General features: G+C 39.1%; 1 protein-coding gene across 2 annotated transcripts in view; it reads right to left on the bottom strand.

Moving 5' to 3' along the window:
- Window positions 1-22372, bottom strand: part of CEP44 (centrosomal protein 44) — a 744696-nt gene that overhangs the window by 170797 nt on the left and 551527 nt on the right. The window contains exon 7 of one of the 2 annotated variants that reach the window (XM_044061707.1): window positions 16336-16551. The exons of the other annotated variant lie outside the window; for it this stretch is intronic. Within the exon in view, the coding sequence (XP_043917642.1) occupies window positions 16336-16551 (216 nt within the window). The remainder of the gene's footprint in view (window positions 1-16335; window positions 16552-22372) is intronic. 2 annotated transcript variants of the gene reach the window in all.

The following is a 22372-nucleotide window of genomic DNA, read 5'->3' as shown; positions in this document are numbered from 1 at the left end:
ATTGTCTTGCCTTAGGGGCTGTTGTTGGGTGGTACACTGGTGTTGTGAGCTATGTGTCACTTTGGTTGTGACTGGTGTTTGTTTGAGTTTCGGCTTCGGAGGTCCTTGTTGCTTGGGCAGGTTAATGTTAAGGGCCTCCGCATATGTGGGTTTAGTGTTGCTATGTGTGGGTGTTGATGGTGTGGGTTTTGAAGGGCTATGAGTTGCTTGAGGTATGATGCAGGTGTTAACCTTCTCCTCTTGACTGTCTAGCACAATCTTGGCCGGAGAGAGCTTTGCTTCCAGTTTGGCTATGTAAGTGCATCTCTCGCAGGTTGTAGTGGTGGGTGGTAGGAGGAGAGGATTGTCTGTGTACATGAGGCAGTTGCCGCATTGTCCCAGTATGCCCAGATTCACCAGGTGGACAGGAGAAATCACTGGAAGCTGACCCTTGGACATGCCTGTTTAGGTGCTTTTATGTAAAGTTTAAGAGCTGTTTTCCCTTACCTTTGCAAGGTATTTTGCAATTATAGGCTGTTTAGTGCCTATGATTAATTTCTCCTTATTGACAAGAAGAGCTGAGTGCTTGTATCTGTTTCAGGCTTCCTAGTGCTTTCCAGCAGGTTCTAGAGCAAGTGCTAGTCACAGGGGTTCAGAGTTTAGTGCTACTACTGAGAAACCAGCTAATTTTAATGGAAAATTTGAAGAGCAGATTTTCTGGCACCTGGAATAGTTTAACTGTATCCTTGCAGTGCTGCACAATGTGAAAAATATGCAAACACATGCGTTTTTAAGCCAGAAAAGTTGAAAGGGATAGAAATCAGCCCAAAAGGCTAATAAAATTACAATTGCAGAGCTGGAAACCACTCCTCTAGCGTTAGATAGGCAGTACAATGCTCACCAGTCCCACTGGTAGGCAGAAGGACTTCCCTCTACCAATGCAAGGTCTGGATAGCTCTGAGCACAGAAAATAAAGTTCTGAGACAAGCAAAGCTTGGGATATGTACTGGCTAGAAAAGGTGGGAAATGAGCAAACAAGATAGTATTTTTTTTTGTTGTTGAAACAGGCTAAACAATGCAATAATACAGTAAATAAACACAGAAAAGGCTAACACACTTGAGTGTGTAGTCCTAGACAGTAAATGCAATTAAAACTCTACAAAATTAGCAATTTAAAACTTTTTAAAATGAAGCAAGGTAAGTGCACAACTGAAAAACGATTTAAGAGGAAGTAACACAGCAGAATAAGTAGCTAGTCTACATATACAGAGAAGTCTATATATACAGAAAAGCAGCTAAAACACACAAAGACTTTGGATGCAGTGCATCCTAGAGCACTTGAGTTGTAGCAATATTAAGGCAATTACAGTTATAACAAATGCTCTGAAATATACTCTATATTTCCAAAATGTTTGAGAAGCACAGTCAGGACACAAGGAGATTCAGGACTAGGAGATTATTCAGGACAAGGAGATTAGAACACAGAAAACTACAATGCACATGTAAATAACATCCCCTCCACCTATAACAACAACAAAGTAAGAAACACACTTTTTACTACGTTTCTGCGGGGGGGGGGGGGGCAAGCCCCCCTGCAACCTCCGTAAATTAAATATACCAACTCCTAGATCGCACTAAAGTGGAAAAAAAAGTAATTTCCTAACCCCACTGTAGCATGATCACCATAAGTTAACATATGAATGTGTTGCTTTCATGGAAGTTAAGTTAGTGCTCTGAGAAGTGCTGGGAGAAGTGAATAGGGGAAAAAGTATTTATTTCGCCAATGTTTTTAGGTCATACAGGTAAGTGATTTAGACATTTAAGTTTACATTCTGCATGGTGATCGCAATACAGTGAGGTTAGGAAATTAACTTTTTCCACTGTAGTGCGATCTTGGAGCTGGTATATTAAATTTATGGGGGGTGTGGGGGGGCACAGCCCCTCACATGGGGGGGTGCAGGGGGGCTTGCCCCTTTCCGAAATGTATTAAAAAGTGTGCTCGTTAGTTTGGTTTTATTATAGGTGGAGGGGATGTTATTTACATGTGCGTTGTAGTTTTCGGACTTATGATGCAATGTTTCAGTGTTCTGAGGTTTCGTTGTTTTGTATTATCTACAAAGAAAAATATTTATTATATTTATAACTACCTAAACTTAATCTACAACTAAGTTAGACTTAACTCTAATTAACAGTCAAACTGGTAAAGGGAGGAGGGTAACCATTTGAAATGTCGGGACTGGCCCTAGCAGGTCCCAAAACACGGAGACTGAATAGCCAACAGAATGAGCTTACGTATACCAAGTCCGAGACACTATTATGTGAAATATTCCCTTTTCTCTTTGGTATAGTGAACTTGGAGTTGGTATATAAGTTTGGGGGGGGGGTGAGGGGATACTTGCCCCCCCTTCGAGCAAACAGAAATGTTAAGGAGAAGAGCGATTTTTGAGATATACTCTTACCTGAGTTTTTAGTCTTTTTTTGGCTTTCTGGCACTTGGCATCTCCAGTGCTGACATTTTAATAGGGAGCCGGTAGGAGCAGCAGATGGTAAACAAAAATTTGCTTTCACTTATTGTGAATGAACAGAGCACTAGGAGGACACATCTGGACAAACAAGCAGCAAATTAGACCTGAGGTAAATTATCTAAAGCAAGAAATTGTGTGTAGTGGAGGAGTGAAAGCTCTTGGATCCAATACTCTGGTGTACGATGCCGAGGTTATATCTGGCAACCCAAACAATGAACTGTACGAAATAGACATCATCAGATCAAAAGGTAATACTTAGATAACCATTTGGAAATGGTCTGTTTTCACATAGTTTATCTCTTCTTCTCAATTTCACAAGAAATGAACAACTGAGGTGAAAATCTCAAAGAAATCCAGTCTCTGTGGAAAATCAGGGAGGGATGACTCACCATAAGAGATTGCAACTTAGATACCATTCTTGCACATGTCAGATAAATCAGTAAAACGGGTTGCTATTTTAAGAACTTCAGGTTAACTGGTTCAAATGGAGCTCGTATTAGCTTCTCTAACACAAATTAAGATCCTGAGGACAGGCCGACAGTTTTCTTGGAGACCTCGTATGCAAAATCTCCATTAAAAACATTTTGATATGAAAATGTATTGAAAGAGGAGGATCCATGAGGGGACATGCTAAAATGATCAATAAATAACATTGATGGAGGAGTAAGAAACACCATAGGACAGTAACTCACACAAATACTGTAAAACCAGAGAACAGCTAGTCCTGAATGGGTGCTGATTATGTTGGTGGCACCAATTACAAAATCCTTTACCATTTACTAATATATGGATTTTATAGTAGCATGCTTTTTTGCCTCCATTAGTACCTGCTGCACGTCCTCAGTACACAGGTGCTTAAAAGGAACTAAGACCCTAAAGGTAGTCAACTGAAGTCTATAAGGGTCAGGGTGTTATCAAACACCAATGTTGTTGTGTGAATAGACCTAGTCTGTGTGGAAATGTATGGTAATTGCTGTTGGTTATTACCAAAAGAAGGAAGAACCATGGTTGTCTGTGCCAGGAGGGAGTCACCACAATGATCCTGGAGGATTCCTTCTGAATCTTCAGAAGTACCCAGGATATCACTGGAACCATGGAAAAGCATACAAGAGCATTCCTGTACAAATAAAAGAAAAGGTATCTGTATTCCAGGCATGGAGTCCTACAGCAGAATCTTGATAGCTGATTGCTTAGAGAGGAGACAACTAGATCTCATTGAGGAGCTTCCAACAGATGAATCATATCTTGGAAGTCCCCCTGATCTAGTTTTCACTCTTGAGGGTCTTCCCTTGTCCTGCTCAGCTTGTATGCCATGCAATTTTTATCTGACAGAATGAAGTATGGCTGGAGAGTGAGACTTTGTGTGAAGCTATACCCCAAGCTAAGATGTCTAGTCTGCAAAGGGGGATATTACCCAGTTCCCCCCCCCCTTGCTTGCGTATGCATCACAAGACTGTCATATTGTCTGTAACAACTTGAAAGGTCCTAGAGACCAAAGTTGATTCAGAGAGTTGAGTGCCTAGATTAGGGCAGCCATCTATTTTATATTTATGTGTTTGAGTTTGTACTTGGTGTCCACAATGCCTTGTACTTTTATCCCTCCTAAATTGTCCCCCAAGCAAAGTCCGAGGTGTCTGTGGTAACTGACTGCTTTGAAATAGGGAGACCTGGGTTTAGGGAAATTTGTTGTCTCTACCAAGTGATTTCTCTTCTGACAAAACCCAGCACTGGGATATAAAAAGACAAAAGATGTTGATGTTGGCACTGGGATCAAAGACACTTGTGATACTGTATATTTCTCATGTCGAGTCTTGCAGGACTACTGTGAGAATCTCAGATGCTAGGAGATGCAAAATCCTGAGGTATTTCTTTGCAATGACTGAAGTCTGAGTGGAAAAACTGTAGCAACAGATCTAGATACAGATCTATTTTTTTTCCTGTGGAAGAAACTTTCTTTGAACTGAAGTGTCTAGCTGATACCTCAGGAACACAATCCAGTGTGAAGGGGTCAAAGAAGACTTTTAAAAATTCTCTTGGAATCCCAGCTTCTGTAAGAGATCTCTCGCCCAGAGATTCCTGATACTCTGAAAAATACACTGCAAAGAAAAGCAAGTCATCTATATATGTGTGTGTGTGTGTGTGTGTGTGTGTATACATATGTATACATATACGTGTGTATATATGTACATATGAGTCTACTTCTATGAACTCACTTCACCGAAAGTGCACTTAACTGAAAGTGCACATTCGCGAACCGGAAAAAAAAAAAACACTGGAAACACACTTTTGCATGGGGGCGAGCCCCCCCTACACACCCCCGCTACTTATATATACTAACTCCAAGATCGCACTACAGTGAGGAAATGGGTATATTACCTTATCCTCACTGTACCGTGTTTCGGTGAACCAGTATTCGTGAAAGTGCACTTTTGGTTAACTGCAGTTTTGCTGAAGTGGGTTCCTGCTTCTGTTATTCCAAAACAAAAAAAAAAAAAAAAAAAAGTGTTTTCGACGTACAAAAGTAGACCCATATATATATATATATATATATATATATATATATATATATATATATATATATATACACACACACATACACACATATACATATATATATATATATATATATATATATACACACACATACACACACATATATTTATATATATATATATATATACATACGAGCACTGCAGAATCCTGAAAGTCCAAAATCCTGAGACCAAAATCCTGAAAGTTCAAAATACTGAAAACTCAAAATCCTGAAAACACACAGGATACCAACACTTACTATATTCCAGTACAAGTACATACAGAAACATAGTACCCTTCAACTATATGCTATATGCAGGGGGCAAGCCCCCCTGCACCCCCATGTGTGCCCCCCACACCCCCCTGCTACTTAAATATATCAACTCCGAGACTGCACTTCACTACATTAAGTGCAGTCTTGGAGTTGATATATTTAAGTAGCATGGAGTGTGTGTGGGGGGGCATAGCCCCCCCACATGGGGGGTGTAGGGGTGCTTGCTCCCCTGCTTATACTTGGAGAACAGTAATACAGTTTGTGTTTTATTTGTTTCTGTATGTACTTGTGCTGGAATATAGTAAGTACTGGCATTCTGTGTGTTTTCAGTATTTTGAGGTTTCAGTATTTTGAACTTTCAGATTCTGTAGTGCTCATATATATATATATATATATATATATATATATATATATATATATATACACATACACACATGAATATATATATATATATATATATATATATATATATATATATATATATAGACAGACAGATAGATATGGGAAAATGTGGATACCCTGTAGCCTGCAATGAGCTCTAACTGGAATTGGACACATTATGAGCACTCTTGTTGCAGTGGATAGTCCAAAGGGTACTACAGAGAACTGATAATTTAATCCAGACACACAAAACCTTAAGAACTGTCTGAAGTTTGGATGAATAGGGATGTGATCATTCAAATCTTTTAAATCTAGTTTTACCAGGAACTTGTATGAGAAGGAAGAGGTAAAGTACAGTTTTGTACCTACCATAAATGTAGATGTCCAATAGACATGCAACTGCAGTCATAACATGTGGGTTGTCCTGCCTCAGGCAGCCCTCGGTCGGCCGGATTCCAAAGTCTGGGTCCGACGTCGGCTGATGTCGCATTTCTCTCCGACGTCAGAGTGGCTGGAGTATATAAGCATCAGCCGACGCCATTTTCTTCAGTGTTTCTTGCCCCAGATGCCAGGTGCCCTCCAAGGAAGGCTGTAATCAAATTGTAAGACAAAAACAGGATTCCAAACAAATAAATGAGCAATAAAACAAATACACCATAACAGATATCCCCAGCTAAGAATAACAGGGATAGGAGTGGACCCTAGGCATAGAGGGGTATGGAGGGAGGGAAAATCCGACTGCAGTTGCATGTCTATCGGACATCTACATTTATGGTAGGTACAAAACTGTACTATGTCCTTCAAGAATGCAACTCCAGTCATAACATGTGGGTAGAATACCATAGCTTAGCTGGGGGAGGAGGTATGCTCTAGGAAAGGGATGGTGTGGCAATCAAACCCTGCAGGACTGCGAAGCAAAGCCTGCTCTGGATCTGGAATATAGAGGGAGATTGTAGTGTTTGGAGAATGTATGCACGGAGCTCCATGTAGCAGCTTCTAGAATGTCCTTGGTAGGCACCCCTCTTAAGAATGCTGTAGAGGTGGCTGTAGCTCTGGTGGAATGTGGTCTGACATTGGCTGGAACAGTCTTTCCATGAAAGGAATAACAGAATCCGATGCAATGTCCAATCCATTTAGAAATAGTCTGTTTTGAAATTGCTTTTCCTTGGACTGCAGGGGCGTAAGCTACAAAAAGTTGCTCAGACTTCCTACTGGCCTTGGTTCTGTCCAGGTAGTATCGAAGTTGTCTGTGAATGTCCAAGGTATGCAAAAGTCTTTCTCCCTTATTCTCAGGATTGGGGAAGAAAGCAGGCAGATGAATGGCTTGATTTAGAGAAACCCTAGATACCACCTTTGGCATAAAAGTAGGGTTGGTCCTTAATGAAACCCTGTCTCTGTGGAAAATAATAAAGGGTGGTATTGCCATTAGGGCCTGTAGCTCCGAAACCCTTCTTGCTGAGGTGATTGCCAACAGGAAAGCTGTCTTCCATGAGAGGAATTGCAAGTCAACTGAACCTGCTGGCTCAAAGGGAGGTAGAGTCAGTTTTTCTAAGACAAAATTGAGGTCCCAGGCTAGCACTGGGGCCTTTCTTGGTGGCTTAATGTTCTTGATTCCCCTGAGGAATTGTCTTAGTAAGGGGTGAGAGAAAACAGGAGGATCAGTGTTGTATCTAGCTGAAATAGCAGACGCATGTATCTTTATGGAAGAATATGAGAGGCCGTTCTTTAACATATCTGCCAAATATTCCAAGATGAGTGGGATGTTCAACAATGATGCATCATGTCCCTTGCTGGTATTCCAATTGCTGAATCTTTTCCACTTTGCTAAGTAAACCTTTCTGGTGGATGGTCTTCGAGCCTCTGTTAGTATCCGCTGAACTTCCTTGGAGAGAGATAAGCTGAAGTTATTTATGGGATCTCCCAGGCTGTTAGCTGCAGTGTCTGAAGATTTGGATGCAGTGTTTCGAAATTGTGTTGAGTCAAAAGTAGAGGCCACTGAGGGAGGGCCCGTCTCCTGGTGTGACATATGCTCCATAGTAGTGGGTACCAGTGTTGTCTTGGCCAATCCGGAGCTATTATGATTCCCTTGGGCTTCTCCATTTTGATCTTTAGTAATACTGAGGTCATCAGTGGCAGAGGTGGAAATGCATAGATTGCTAGGCAGTTCCAGTTGAATGAGAGGGCATCTATTTTCCAAGCTTTTGGATGGTATGTCCTTGTGCAAAATTTTGGTAGAAGATGGTTGAGGTGAGAGGCAAATAGGTCCACTTCTGGCTTGCCCCACGTCGAAGTAAGTTGTCTGAAGGCCTTCGGATGTAACCTCCACTCGTGTGGATCTGTGAAATTCCTGCTTAGGCTGTCCGCCAACACATTGTCTTTTCCTGGAACAAACTGGGATTGTAACTGGATGTTTAGGCTCAGTGATTTCTCCCAAAGCTGCATTGTCAGTCTGCAAAGGGGATAAGAGTGGGTGCCCCCCTGCTTGTTTATGTACCACATTACAGTGGTGTTGTCTGTCCGTATCATTAAATGGCCTTGCTGGAGTTGGTGTTGAAAAGCCTCGATGGCATGCATCACTGCCAGCATTTCCTTTTGGTTTATATGCAGATGTGTTTCCTTTTGAGACCATTGTCCTTGTATACACCTGCCTTCCATGTGCGCCCCCCATCCAAGGTCTGAGGTGTCTGTAGTCATGGTCTGTGTTATCTGTGGTTTTTTGGATGACATACCTGTGTTTTCCTGGCTCACTGAGGCCCACCATAGGAATTCCTTTTGCAGGCATGGGATGAGTGGTATGATTGTCTCCAAGTTGTTGCTGTGTTGAGACCAAATGCTTTTTAGGTACCATTGAAGCTTTCTCATGTGTAGTTTTGCTAACGGAACCAGTAGAATGCAGGATGCCATGTAACCCAGGGCCTGTAGGAATCTCCTTGCAGTCATCTGGGTGAGTTTTGCTAAACCTTTGAAGTAATGAGTTAACTTCTCTTGCTTGTCTTCTGTCAGGTAAGCCATCTGAGAGGCTGTGTCTAGTTTGGCTCCTAAGAAGATTATTTGCTGGGATGGCTGCAGTCTTGACTTTTGGAAGTTGACTGTGTATCCCAGAGCTTAAAGTAATCGTATGACATAATCCAATTTTTTTGTCAACATCAATTTGTCGTCCGCTTGAATGAGGCAGTCGTCCAGGTACGGGTAAATTTGTATTCCCTGGAGCCTGCAATGAGCAATCACTGAAGCCAGGCATTTTGTAAATACTCTGGGTGCAGTAGATAAGCCAAATGGCAATGCTGAGAATTGATAATGCTCTGGCCCTGCAAGAAATCTGAGCTATCTTCTGCAGCTGTGTCTGATAGGGACATGCAGGTATGCCTCCTTGAGGTCCAGAGTAATCAGCCACGACTCCTTGCCCAGCATGGGAAGGAGTTGCTGTAGAGTCAGCATTTTGAACTTTGGTACTATGAGAAAGGTGTTTAATGCGGACAAGTCCAGTATTGGTCTCCATTGAGATTCTTTTCTTGGAACAAGGAACAGTCTTGAGTAAAACCCCTGGTCTTGTTCTTGTTGTGGAACTCTTTCTATTGCTTTCATTCGAGTCAGCAGAGTGATTTGCTTGATAGCCTCTGTCCTCTGATTTTGTGGTAGGTTTGGCATGCCTTGTTTTCTTGGTAAGGTATGGAAATGAAACCTGTACCCTCGGTCTATAATGTTCAAAATCCATTTGTCCTTTGTCAGTCTGTGCCAGTTTTCTGCAAACAGAGATAATTTCCCGCCCAAGGGAGCTTCTAGTTGTTCCCTGGTAGGCAGTAGTAGAGGAAAGTCATTGAGTTTGTGGTTGTTGGGCAGGTGAAACCCCTGCATCACTTCTTTGGTTTCCTGGCTGCCATTGTCATCCCCATGTAAGGGCCTCTGTATTGGCCTCTTCCTCGGCCACGTCTGTTCTTACCCCTTTGAAACTTTTCTGGATTAGGAAAGGACCAGTTTTTTGAAGGCCAATTCCTACTGAACCTGGGGGGTTGAACCTGGAGGAAATCTTTCACAGTCTGAACTGATTTTGCTTTTTCTTCGATGGTCTTTAACACATCCTTAGCATTTGCACCAAAAAGCTTGTTCTTTTCCAAAGGTGCATCCAGAAGCTTTGCTTTTACATGATCTGGTAGAGGTTGATCTTTTAACCAAGCATGTCTACAAATCACTGCCCCTGTCATAGCTGCCCTACATGAAGCTTCCAGTGCATCATATCCACACTGCAGGAAGTGATTGCTTACTTGCTGAGAGTTATGTACAGCTTCCTGCAAAGTCTTCCTGTCTAAAGGATCAGGAGAAGCTAAAGTTTTTTGTAAATCTTCTAAGAGATAATCCTGATATTGTAACATATGAAAAAGGCAATTTAAAGCTCTCATAGATAAGGTAGTGGATGTGTAAACCTTTTTACCCCATCTCTCTAATGACCTCGCTTCCCTATTGGAGGGCAAAGGGTTTTTAGAGGTGGAGGCTGAAACTCCTTTAGGCCCCTGTGAAATAGTTTCCAAATCAGCAGAATGGGCCCTGAATAAATGGGAATGAGTTTCTGGGACCCTGTAATACCTGTCTGGCTTGGCTGGGGCAGGAGGAAGAGAATCAGGGGTAGCACTAGAGTCAGAATACAAATCATCCAGAACATCAAGTACAGGAGGAATAGCTAAGGGCCTGTGCTGAGGCTTCTTGAGGAAAGTCCTAAGGCGTTTCCTAGAATCAGAATATTCCTGTCCTTGCCACTTGAAATGTTCCCTCATGGTGTGCAGAACTTCCCCAAAAGAAATATCCTCAGGAGGGGAGGCCGAAGGGATGGAATCTTCTGCATCCGAGTCCTCATAGGTCTGGAATAACTCTTCCTGGCTATCAGAGTGGAAAGAGCCCTCAGAGTCTTCATCTGAAGGAGAAGGGTCAGAGGGTTCAACCCGGGGCCTTTTATCAGGAGGAGGCTGGGATGCTCTCTCAGGATGGGCCTGTGAACCTCTAATCATGGAAATTAAATCAGCAGCCATGGACATAATTTGTGTCTCCGGAGTCGGCTGCGGTAAAGATTTAGAAGTAATATGCTTAGTTTTGCTGGCTGCCTTAGCCCTAGTGTAGGCCTTAATAGACATGGCCATAGGAGGCCTGGCAGCTCCACGTGCCGGAGTGACCTTGTCTACAGCAATGGTCTCGGGCATTTCCTCGGTTTCGGTATCCGGAGGAAAATCTATAACTGGCGTCGGAGTAATGTCTGGAATCGGAGTCGTCGGTAATGTGGTGTCTTCGGTTCGGAGCAGTGGAGAGACCGTCTCAGAGGGAACCGGAGCACTCGCGCTAGGTTTTGGCGTGGAGTCTGTGGTAGACGCGGGCCAAGGATGTCGGTCCCGGTCTTTTCGCTTTTTAGGAGTTTGCGATGTCGGAAGATCCGACGGCATGGTGTAAGCAAATTTATCGCCGAAAAAATCTTCAGCGAACTCCGCCCGGCGCCTGAGAGTGCGCTTGTTGAAGCGAGCACAGGCTACACAGGCCGAGACGTCGTGGTCTGGGCCCAGGCAAGGGAGGCAGTAAGAGTGAAAATCCTTATGAGGTATTTGTTTACCACAAAAAAGACAATTGTTAACTTTTTCAGTAATTTCTGACATCGGCTGAGGCAAGAAAAGGTCCCCAACGGGGTACTTAGCTTTTTTGAAGACTTTGTTATCGTAGAAAACAGGAGCTGACTGACTGGCACTTGCGAACCGCTTCTAATTCGGGCACCGCGCGGCAAGAAAGACTGAAGAAAATGGCGTCGGCTGATGCTTATATACTCCAGCCGCTCTGACGTCAGAGAGAAATGCGACATCAGCCGACGTCGGACCCAGACTTTGGAATCCGGCCGACCGAGGGCTGCCTGAGGCAGGACAACCCACATGTTATGACTGCAGTTGCATTCTTGAAGGACATCAGGTTATGAGGTGAAAGCATTCTGAACTTGGGCACCATCACAAATAGCTTTAGGAAAGAAAGATCCAGAAAAGGCCTCCAAGCATTTTCTTTCTTTGGCACTAAATCATCCTTAAATAAAAACCTTTTCCCACTTAGAAAGGAGGAACTGGTTCTATCACTTCCTGGGACAAGTGATGAAGGGTAGGTGGAAATAAAATATACTGGTCTGGTCCAGCAGATTAGGGATTACTCCCTGGAAAGGAGGAATTTCCTCCTTTTGCCATCTGTAACCTTGACGAATGATCTTTAGAATCCCATTTTTCTGAAACTGTTGCTAAAGAGAACATTGGAGATTCAGACTTTCTGGAAGGGAAAATGGGCTGCCACCGTTGGGGGGAATGAGAATGAGGTCTATTAGTCAATTTCACTTGTTGGACTGATCTTGGCTTTGGGATGTTCCAGAATTCTGTTTGGAACCCCTCTGGCCATTTTTTTCTTAAATGTCTGTTTACCTGCATTTTGTTGAGACTGTTTATTTTGTTTTTTTTTCTGCAAAATTGGATGAGGGGTTTGAGAATCCCTTAGAGAATTTGGAAAAGAAGGTCTGAAAAATCTTAAGAGATTCCCTGTATCAGCTTACTCCTTTCATTACACTTTTTGATCACCTCTGCAGCAGCAGGTCCAAAAACTAATCCTCTTTCCAAAGGAGAATTAAAAATCTTATTTTAATATCATTTGTGAGGTTCTGAGAATGTAGCCAGACAAACCTCCTCAAAACAGTACCAGTGGCCATAGCCCTGGAACAAGTATCAACTGAGTCATACACTCACTGAAAACAATGAGTTGCGACTTGTACAACTGAAGAAACTAAATTATTTGAAACATAATTTCTTCCCAAGAAGAAACTGCAGACAAAACATTCCTCATACTTTCACAATTAGTCAGATGAAGCTAACATATGAGCATGACAATTCAAAATTCTAAAAATCAAAGTTGCAGAAGCATAAACTTTTTTCCCATACTTATTAATAACCTTCCCATCTTTATCAGAAAGAGTAGGATTGAGATTAACTAAATGTTTAGCAGCAGTAGGATTATCTAAAGCTATAGCTGCTGGGTCAGGTGTGGGAAGAGAATATAAAAACATAAAAGAATGAGGAACTCTAAACATCATATCTACCTTTTTAGGGGCAGCTGTCTGACTATCAGGAAAACTGCAGGCAGTAACCCACACATCCCCCAAAGCTGACAGAATTGCAACAATAGTTGAAGGGTCTGGAAAGTTCTTCTTTAACAGCTTATAGTATTTTCTGAGGGACTGAGGAACCTCTGTATTCTCCCACTAAAAACATTGGCATATTCTGCCAAGTCTCAGAGAAAGAGAAACACCCACAAAGAGAATCAGAAACTGAGGTCTCCTCTGAGTCTGAATCTGAAATCTGAGGAGAAAACTCTGCATCTGTCCCTTCATCTTCCTGTCCGTATTCAGAAACTTGAATTTCTTCAGGAAAAGAGGTATCTCTCTTTCTTTTGCCAGAAACTATTTTATAAGAAGATCAACAGCTGCAATTAAACCTTGAGTCTGACCCAATAATATACTCCTGTCTAAGGAACTTTGATTAGGATTAGATACATGCTTAGTTTCTTTTTGACAGGAAAGATAACACCAACAGTGTTACTAATGGCAGAAACAGATTCCCCATGGATAGGTACAATATTCTGACAAAACAGGGAGGCCTTCCCTGTTCTGTCTCCTAGGACTGATAAGAGTGACTCTCCCCTGCTCATTGAGGTGGACCCCAGCATCTGTAGAGGATGTGGCAAACCCCCAGTCCACAGTGGCTGTAGGTGCTACATCAGATGGATCCTGGTAAAAGATGAGTAGTCTGAGGTACATCTACAAGCCACGTCAGAGTCAACCACCTGTGACTGAGGCAAACTGCTATAGTGGCAAAGACCGTTTGCTTAACATTTTCTTTTTGTGGATGGAAGACAGACCAACTATGGGAACAACAGTTGGTTCTATGGTCAAACTGAAAATGGCACCTCTTTCCAGGTGAAAATAAGCTTTAAAAGCTGGCAAAACTGAAAAGTCTTAAAAAGTCATTTTTTCACATAAAAACACGGTAAAAAAAGAACTTTAAAAACACTTTGCTAAACCACAGAAGTAAAATACACACAATTTCTCCACAGAAAAAAAGAGTATTCTTGTTTATAATACAGTATTGTGACAGTCTGTTAAAACACAAACTCCTAGTATTAAAATAATTTTACCAAACAGGAAAATGTTACTCAACAAACATTTTTTTTCAGAAGTTTTTTCACAAAAGTGAATTTATCTGCCTAGCAAAAGAATAGCACTAGCTGACCATTGATCCTCGAAAGCCTCAGAACATACTTTTTGGAGGCAATACATTTCTGAAGGGCTTGGCACACAAATCTGTCTTTTTAGTGAGCTCAACATCAGTATTGTGTTAACTATCACCAACTTTCTCATTTCAGTGGCACACTCCTGCCTTCAACACTCATGCCTGACTGTCGCAGATCTTCTTTCACAAAATCCATCCACCTCTTTGCCGGATGTCCTCGCTTTCTCTTATCTTCTTCCTGTCCGTCCCAAATCTTCCTCGTTAGAATGCCTTCTGCTTTTCTGGATGTGTTTAAACCACCATAATCTGTTCTCTTTGATCTTTTCTGCAATTGGAGGTACTTTGGCTTCTGCTCTTATGTCCTTATTTCTTTATCTGTCCCACAGTGTGCATCCTACCACTCTTCTCAGGCACTTCCTTTCCATCTCCTCTAGCTTCCTCAACTGTTCTACCTTTACTGCTCAGGTTTCTATACCATACAGTAGTACTGGTCACACCACTTGGCATTCTTCTGTCATAAACTACACCTGACACTATCCGATTCTAGCTTTGACTTCTTCACTCTGACTACCCTTCTCCTCAACCACCCCTCCCAGATACTTGAAGCTGTTTATCTGTTCTACTATCTCTATTTCTATTCTCAGCTTCTCCTGATTTTGCCAATTTGCTGCCGTTACCACTGTCTTACGTCTGCTTAGTTTCATCCCATGTGCCTTCAGTTTTGCATTCCATTCTCCTACCCTTTGCTGAAGTTCTAGCTCAGAGTCTGCCTGCAATGCAGAAGTATTAAATATTCAAATATCAAAGTATTAAATACTAAATAATAATAAATCTTTACAGAACAGACATTTCTACACAATCACAAGTAAAATGAAAGTGAGAAATAAAAAGGACTGCATGATTCCAGAATCAAACTGTTTAAGGGACAAGTAATAGAGCAATACCACAAGACAATTTTCCTTCCTCAGCAGTGTAATTATTCTAATTACTACACAAGTACAAGAATAAGGATAGCAACCATTACTGCAAATCTTAATAAAGACCGTTGTTGCACAGAGTTAATCTTTTAAATGTTACCATAACCGTAAGCATGTACAGCTTATCTACTTCCAGAATATTTTTAAAATAAAATTACTTTCAGAGAAGTTCTGAATTTGAGTCCTTGAAGCAACACACCCTTCATTTAATATTCAGCTACCAGAATTGATTAAAATAATTCTGAGCATGAGCTTTCATTTATTCTGCAGGCTATGACTGATACCAACCATGGGGGATATCTACTGATTAAAAAACTCAGAGGCAATTTATTCTCCGACTTAAAGAAACCAGTGCTTAAAAACAAATAAATTACTAGGGCATGGGGTAGAGGTATATTTAAAGTGCTGGTGTGCTGTGAACAGTCTTTGTGAAAGGGTAACATGGTAGAATTATGTGTAAAGAGACCCACCAAGCTATTGCTGGAAATGGGACATGGACAAAGCAGAGGGAGAACAATATACTAAGGATCTGTTTACACCAGGATAGCTTTGGTGGGAGGAATGATGACTTGTGATAACAGTGCTGTGTGGCCTGCAAGAGAAGTAGGGGGATAATAGCAATGTATTATGTGTCAAGGACTGCCAGCTGGTTATACTGAAGCGTGCAGAATACTGAATGTTGAGAAGACAGTTAGCATTATTTGAGAGGCAGGAATGGGAATGCAAGGGTGTGTTTATGCATACAACTACATACTACTGTCTAGATGGAGTTGTTACAGACAGGCAAAATTGCTACAAATTCTTGGCTACATCAGAAGCCTCTGTAATGTTTCCAAGGCAAAATTCAAATGTATTTGCATAGATTTAATGCAATGAGATTTTCTTCTGGAATACCAGAGTTTGTGATTTAGGTCTGAATAAGAAGTACATTTTTTTAATCACTGAAGATTTTGTTTTGCCTCAGAATCACAAAAATAACAGGAAAACGTTTATCATTGCTGATAAAAGCACAAAAGCAAAATAGATGTACCATGACTTTTAAAATGAAAAAAATCAAACTATGAAGAAAAATGTAAAACTTTTACTTGTAGACAGAATCATAAACTGATGAGTGTAACGTAGCTTCTCTACCAAAAGGAACTAATACAGACAACAGAAAATATTACAAAAGAAGGACATCACAAGCACAACTTTTAAAGTAACAGGTTAAGTAACACTCAGTGTGCTGACGTGCCAAGCAGTATAGTTCTCTGGTGTGGTCTGTAGGTACATTTACTACCTGACTTCAGGACAGTGATGGCTAGGTACAAATTGTGAATGAGACTGCCTATAGAAATATGAAACTGTAGCTGATAGTAAGTAAAAAAGACAAGTCACATCACCTTTTTTGATCGTATAAGCAGTTCAGTTTCCAGCAGGACAACTCTGCTTAGAAGGTTAGTCCAGTCCTTTTCATCTACAATTACCATTCCTTTCATTTTGTTTTCTAGAATTTTGAGCCTCTCCTCTATAATATTTAACTTCTGAAGATTTGCCTGACATTCAGACAGTTGGCATTTCATAGACTCCATCTCCATCTGTATTCTGTCACCTGGAGACTAACATACAAAACCAGTTGTACTTTACATTTCATGGACAATCAACATCATGCTTTGTACAAGCAGGAGAAACTAATTCAAAATAAAGCAAAACAAAAACAACTGACTTGCAAGAAGAATATCCATTCTTAAGGAAAAAATGCATTTTATTTTAGAATAGTTGTGCAAAGTAACAAAGTCTAAATGTTAGCAAATTTACCATTTATTCATTCATTGCATGTATACACAGCAGAGACAAGAAAACAGTATCACATTCTTAGTGTGAGTGATGGAAAAAGACAAAGAAATACAGCACATACTATGTAAAGGCAAATAAATGACTTCCCTCATGTTTTTGTAATTTACCAACAATCTGATAATTATATAATCATGCACATGCATATATCCCTTTACCCATATATGTATGTATATGCACTGTATTCATATGTGTGTATCTGTATAAACACTATGAGTAGAAATCAGCAAAGTCTGGAAACACTAGTATACACAAATAGCAACAAACTGCTGACAACATCTGAGTGTTGTTCAGAATATTTTAATGGTCATGTCAGTGCTTTACTCAGCTTTTCATGAATGATAAACTTGGCATTTCTGAACAAAAACAAATACAGAAGCAAATAATCAGGTCTACATGTGCAACTCAAAGCAAGTTAAGTAATTTAGGAGATCCAAAGGTGTTTCCAAAATTAAAGGAGTGTAACTTATATCCTTTACTTAAAAACAAAAATAAAAATGAGCTTCACACAGCAAGTGATTTAGGTGCATTGGACTTTATAATGTACACTGTCACAATTCATTTCACTGAACCAAGTTGTCTGCTAAGCTAACAAGTCCACAAATAAGCAGAACAGCCAAACTGAAGATCTCTACCATAAAAGTAGAAACAAAAAGAAAAAGGCTCTAAACCACTCCAACTCACAGTGAGTTCTATTCCCACACCAGGAAGACAGATTGCTGATACTGCAGTACAGTATAAGGGGGCGCTGCACTCCTGAGTGTGTCATCCTTTGGATGAGATGTTAAACTGGTGCCCCATCTGCTTGATGGTAGCTCAGGTAGATGTAAAAGATATCATGGCACCTATAAAAAAAAGTAGGGGAAGTTCCCCAATGCCCTGGCCAAATTTCCCCTAGTAGTATAAATACCACCTTGGGTATCCCCTGAAAAGAGTCTACAAGCCTGTATCCTGGTTAACAAAGGATAGATAAATAAATAAAATAAAAAAGTTTATTACAAAAAGCAAAATTGTAGAGTAAAACTCTTTTGCAATTCATATAAAAACCTTAAAATCACAAAACTTTAAATACAACTCATATGGCATAACTAACCAATCAAAATGTAACCTTAATAAAAATAATTAAAAACAGGTACTTAAGTTCACTTTATAAATACTGTTTTAATTTTAAAACTGGTTTAATACTTACTGTAACATTGAAGCCTGGAGGTACATGAGCATGTAAATAAGTGATCCACTTGTATTCCATATATTCAATTTGTAAAGTAATATCAACACTTCTTGATCCAGTAGATAATTTCTGAATCACTCAAAACAGAAGAGAATGCTGAAGACCAGTTTATGTCATGTGTTTGGCTACTGCATTTGGACTAACCCTCCTGCATATATCTGGCAGATGTCAAACTATTCTTTCTTTTAACTTCCTATTGTTCTTTCCTACATAGAAACAGCAACATTTTATATAAATGGCCAAGCAATCTATGTTTTCAGATGCACATGTTACAAAACACTTAAAAACAGTTTTCCAATGACATGGTGTCTTACATTCTTGTCACTAATAATAACATTTAAAAAAAAAACAACAATTATGACATGATAGCGGTGGCACAGTGGCACAGTAGATAGTGTTGTCTCACAGCAAGAAGTTCCCCAGTTTGATTCTCATTCAGGATTGCCTTCTGTGCAAAGTCTGCATATCCTCCCTATGTTCCCATGGATGTCTTCCCACATTCCAACGATGTGCAGTAGGTGGACTGGACACTCTAAATTGTCCGTATGTGTGCGTGTGTGTGTGATATGGAAGAACTACCATGGCAGGGCTAACCACCCGGTAGTGTAAACCTTGGCTCTAGATGATGGTCACTTTTGAAGTGACACCCTAACTGCATGGGCAAAAATGGGAAAAAGGGGTTGTGGATGGATGGATGGATGGTTGACATAGTCTTTAAACAGTGTTTACATGAATCATGCATTTTATGCCTCACTGGTGGGTACAGCTGGCATACCTGGTACATTTTTTCCATGCCAAAACAGGATTCTGATTCTGATTTGGTTGGCTGACAACTGTATATGTAAAGAGCTTTGCAAACATGTGCTGCTCTGACAGGATTATAAAGAAATTCAGAGAAAGTTATTCAAAGCCCTTTGACAATCATTATAACGGTTATTATATACATTATCTCTAGGTTTAATTAAAAGTGGCCTACCACAAGAAATTCCTGTCAAACTTAACATCAGTGGGATCCTTACAAGAATGAACCATTCCATAGCAACATCACAGGAAATCTCTATAAACAAGGAACTTCTGCCTATGGTTTCTAATATACAAGAACTGTATTTGTAAATGGAAAATTTGAATTTAAAATCTGATTCAGTTAAACTGGATTAAACAACTTGAACTTCTAAAGGGCATTTAAAATCAACACAATACAGAGATAAATGGTATAGAGGCAGTAATAATTGCTATGAAGGGTGAGACTTTCACAAGAACAGAGTCAAACTGCATTTTTACTTAAAACAACTGGCTCTTCAAGAAAATAGATGGTACCAAAAATAGGAGAAATAACATCAGAATTTATGGTGTACCTAGAAAGCTAGAAGACAACAATTTAATCACTTTTCTTAATCATGGCTACCTAAATTTCTTAGTTTACCTGAAATGAGGTTTTATGGAAGTGAAAGTCTCCATACATCTCTGTCAAAAATGTCAATAAAAAGGAATTCCTCCTAGATATAGAACTGACAAATTTGTTGTCCATGTAAAGACTTTATTCTGAGAATAGCAGGGTTTATTCATCCTACAAATGTTGACAAGAATTTTATAAGGTTTGATAATGACTTTCCCACCAAATGTAACTGAGAAGGGGAAACTGTCCCCCCACTTATGAATGATCTTAAGAAAAATGGCATAAGAATTCATCTAGTTTCCAGCAAGGATGAAATTATTTTTGAATGAAGGACCAATAACTTTTAACTACTTATATGATGACAATTTGTTCATCCAGAGATACAGTATATTAAAGTCTTCTACTGAGTCATCAACAGCAAGTTTCAAAAGACAAGCTGATAAAATCATTTGAAAACAGCATCTACAAACTTGAGGATTAATGAATATTTTTTGCTTTGATTTATTAAAACAGTAAATGCCATCACTGGTCTAAAGTTTATAAAGTATTTAAATGCTGTCATTTTCCCTGTGGACTAAACTTTGATCTTCCTCAATAATTTTTGTTAGTACTCCAATACACATAACTATATTAACATATCCAAGGTAAGCCTGTACTGGTTTACAGACTTTTCATAAAATAATGTTTATTTTTTTCTAATTATTTTTAAGTTAAATTAAGTAGCAAAAATGTTACATAAATATATAGAAATGACATCTGTACAAAAAGGATAACAATCATCAACAGATAAAAAAACAACAGAACATTCAAAGACACAACTATATACAAGGCATCTACTAAGTAAGTATAATAAAAAATCACATCTTTAACAACTCTTTATATCATAATTGATAGTGTCCATTTATTCAGCAATCTCTTTAGCTTCATCCATAAATTTAAATAAGTTATTCTAGTGTTTTTTTAATAGTTAAGATCTACATATGACAAGTTTCAGTTCAATATTAAAAAATCCTTTCAAAGATGGTGTAGTAGTAGTCTTCCAATTTTTTATCACTTTCCTTGCCACTGTAAGGAGGGTCCAAATAGCAGAGTAATAAACTTTTTCAACACAAATGGGCATTATTGTAATAAACATAATTAATTACTTATTTAGGCTGAAATTATCACTGAACAGAGCCTGTACAAAATTGACATTATTCCAAAAAGGCTTGATTATACTGCATTCATAAAACATATGTTGCCAGTCAACTATAGTATCTGATCCACATCTCCAACAGGTATTTTATTTATAAATCAGCTGTATTTTGTGAGGTGTAATAAATGCTTTATGTATAAATTTCCAAGAGAACAGTTTCCATCATAAACATGTTGAGGTTTGTATAGAGGATGCAAGCATAATTTTTTCTCAGTATCGCACATGTGCCCCCCACACCCCCGCTACTTATACATACTAACTCCGAGGTCGCACTAAAAACACAAACACACAAAAAACACCACTACACATTCTACACTCCCCTTGCACAAACACACATCACATACATACAGACACCAACACTCTCAACACTTAGACACTCACAATCTTACCTACCTACACTAACCCACACCTCAAAACTCCAAACACACTCATACACTAAAATAACTACCCAAAACCCCTAGTAAAACATCATTTACCTGAATCTCCAGCTACAGCCGCATACCACACTGCACATCACGAATACAGAGAATCCCACGTCACGTACGTGACTCCACAACCGTGGATTCGAAATTTCCGCATTTCGAATTCTGCACTTTCGCGCAAGTGCAGTTTCGACACTTTGGTCTCGAGCTACTGAAGTTCGATATTTCAATAGTTCGAGATTCTGAAGTGAAACCATATATATATATATATATATATATATATATATATATATATATATATATATATATACGTGTGTGTGTTTCCTTCCTCATAACAGTGCATTTTTAATTTAATTTTATGTTATTTTTACATCAATTTTATAATATGGAATATTTTTCTGACAGGTATCTTTATTATAAATAGTGTCTGCAGCTTAAATTGAGGTATTCTTGTTTTAAGATAAACTTATTGAGTTATGCTGTGAGTCACTTTAAAGTGATTCATTGAATGTTTAGTAATTATCTCTGCTATATAAGGAGTGGAAGGAAGTTCTTGTTGTATATGATGAAGTCTTTTAACTGAGAGCCGAAAACATATTTTTATTTTTTTGGAAGCGTTAGTTTTCTGTGAATTGGCAATAATGGAGTTTTGCTACCACCAAGCCCCTTTTATTTGTGCATGAATAACCAAAGAAAACTATTATTATAAATTTTATTATAGCAATTAAAATTTAATTGATTATTCTTCATAAGTATATATTCCTGAATATCTTTCCATTTGGCAGAATAGTTTTTATTTGTTCACAAGATAACGGTTTTAATAATGGCTGATGCAGAATATATTTCTATATCAAGCAAACTTATTCCACCATTATACCAGCTATGCTGATGATGCTTGAGTGCTAGCTTATGTTTATTAGGATGCCAAAGAAATTGAAGTATAAGGGTATTGAAATATTTTATATATTGATTGGGAATGAGAAGAGCTAAATATTGTTTTATATATATAGTATTTTGGGTAACATTATCATTTTTATAATTAAAAATCTCTCTTCTATCGTAAATAGAAATGTATTTCATTTTGTTATAAGACCTTTAATCTTTTCTAAAGTTTCACTATAATTTATATTATGTCTTTAATGTTCTTAGTTATTCTTATTCCTAAATATTTTATCATCATTAACTAGATATTTAGAGTGTTCTTCTGAGAGTAGTTATGTGGGAATTGGTACATAAAACTTTTGTCTTATTTTCATTAAATTTTAGACCCGATATGGACTGGAATTTCTTGACAGCTTTAATTAGGAGAGTCTGCATTATCTTTTAATGTTAATAAAATATC

This window comes from Protopterus annectens, chromosome 2.part0 (assembly GCF_019279795.1).
Source record: "Protopterus annectens isolate FY-2018-M chromosome 2.part0, PAN1.0, whole genome shotgun sequence".
NCBI classification, from domain to species: domain Eukaryota; kingdom Metazoa; phylum Chordata; order Ceratodontiformes; family Protopteridae; genus Protopterus; species Protopterus annectens.
The sequence above is the reverse complement of the archived record's forward strand: the minus strand, read 5'-3'. Positions and strand labels throughout refer to the sequence as shown.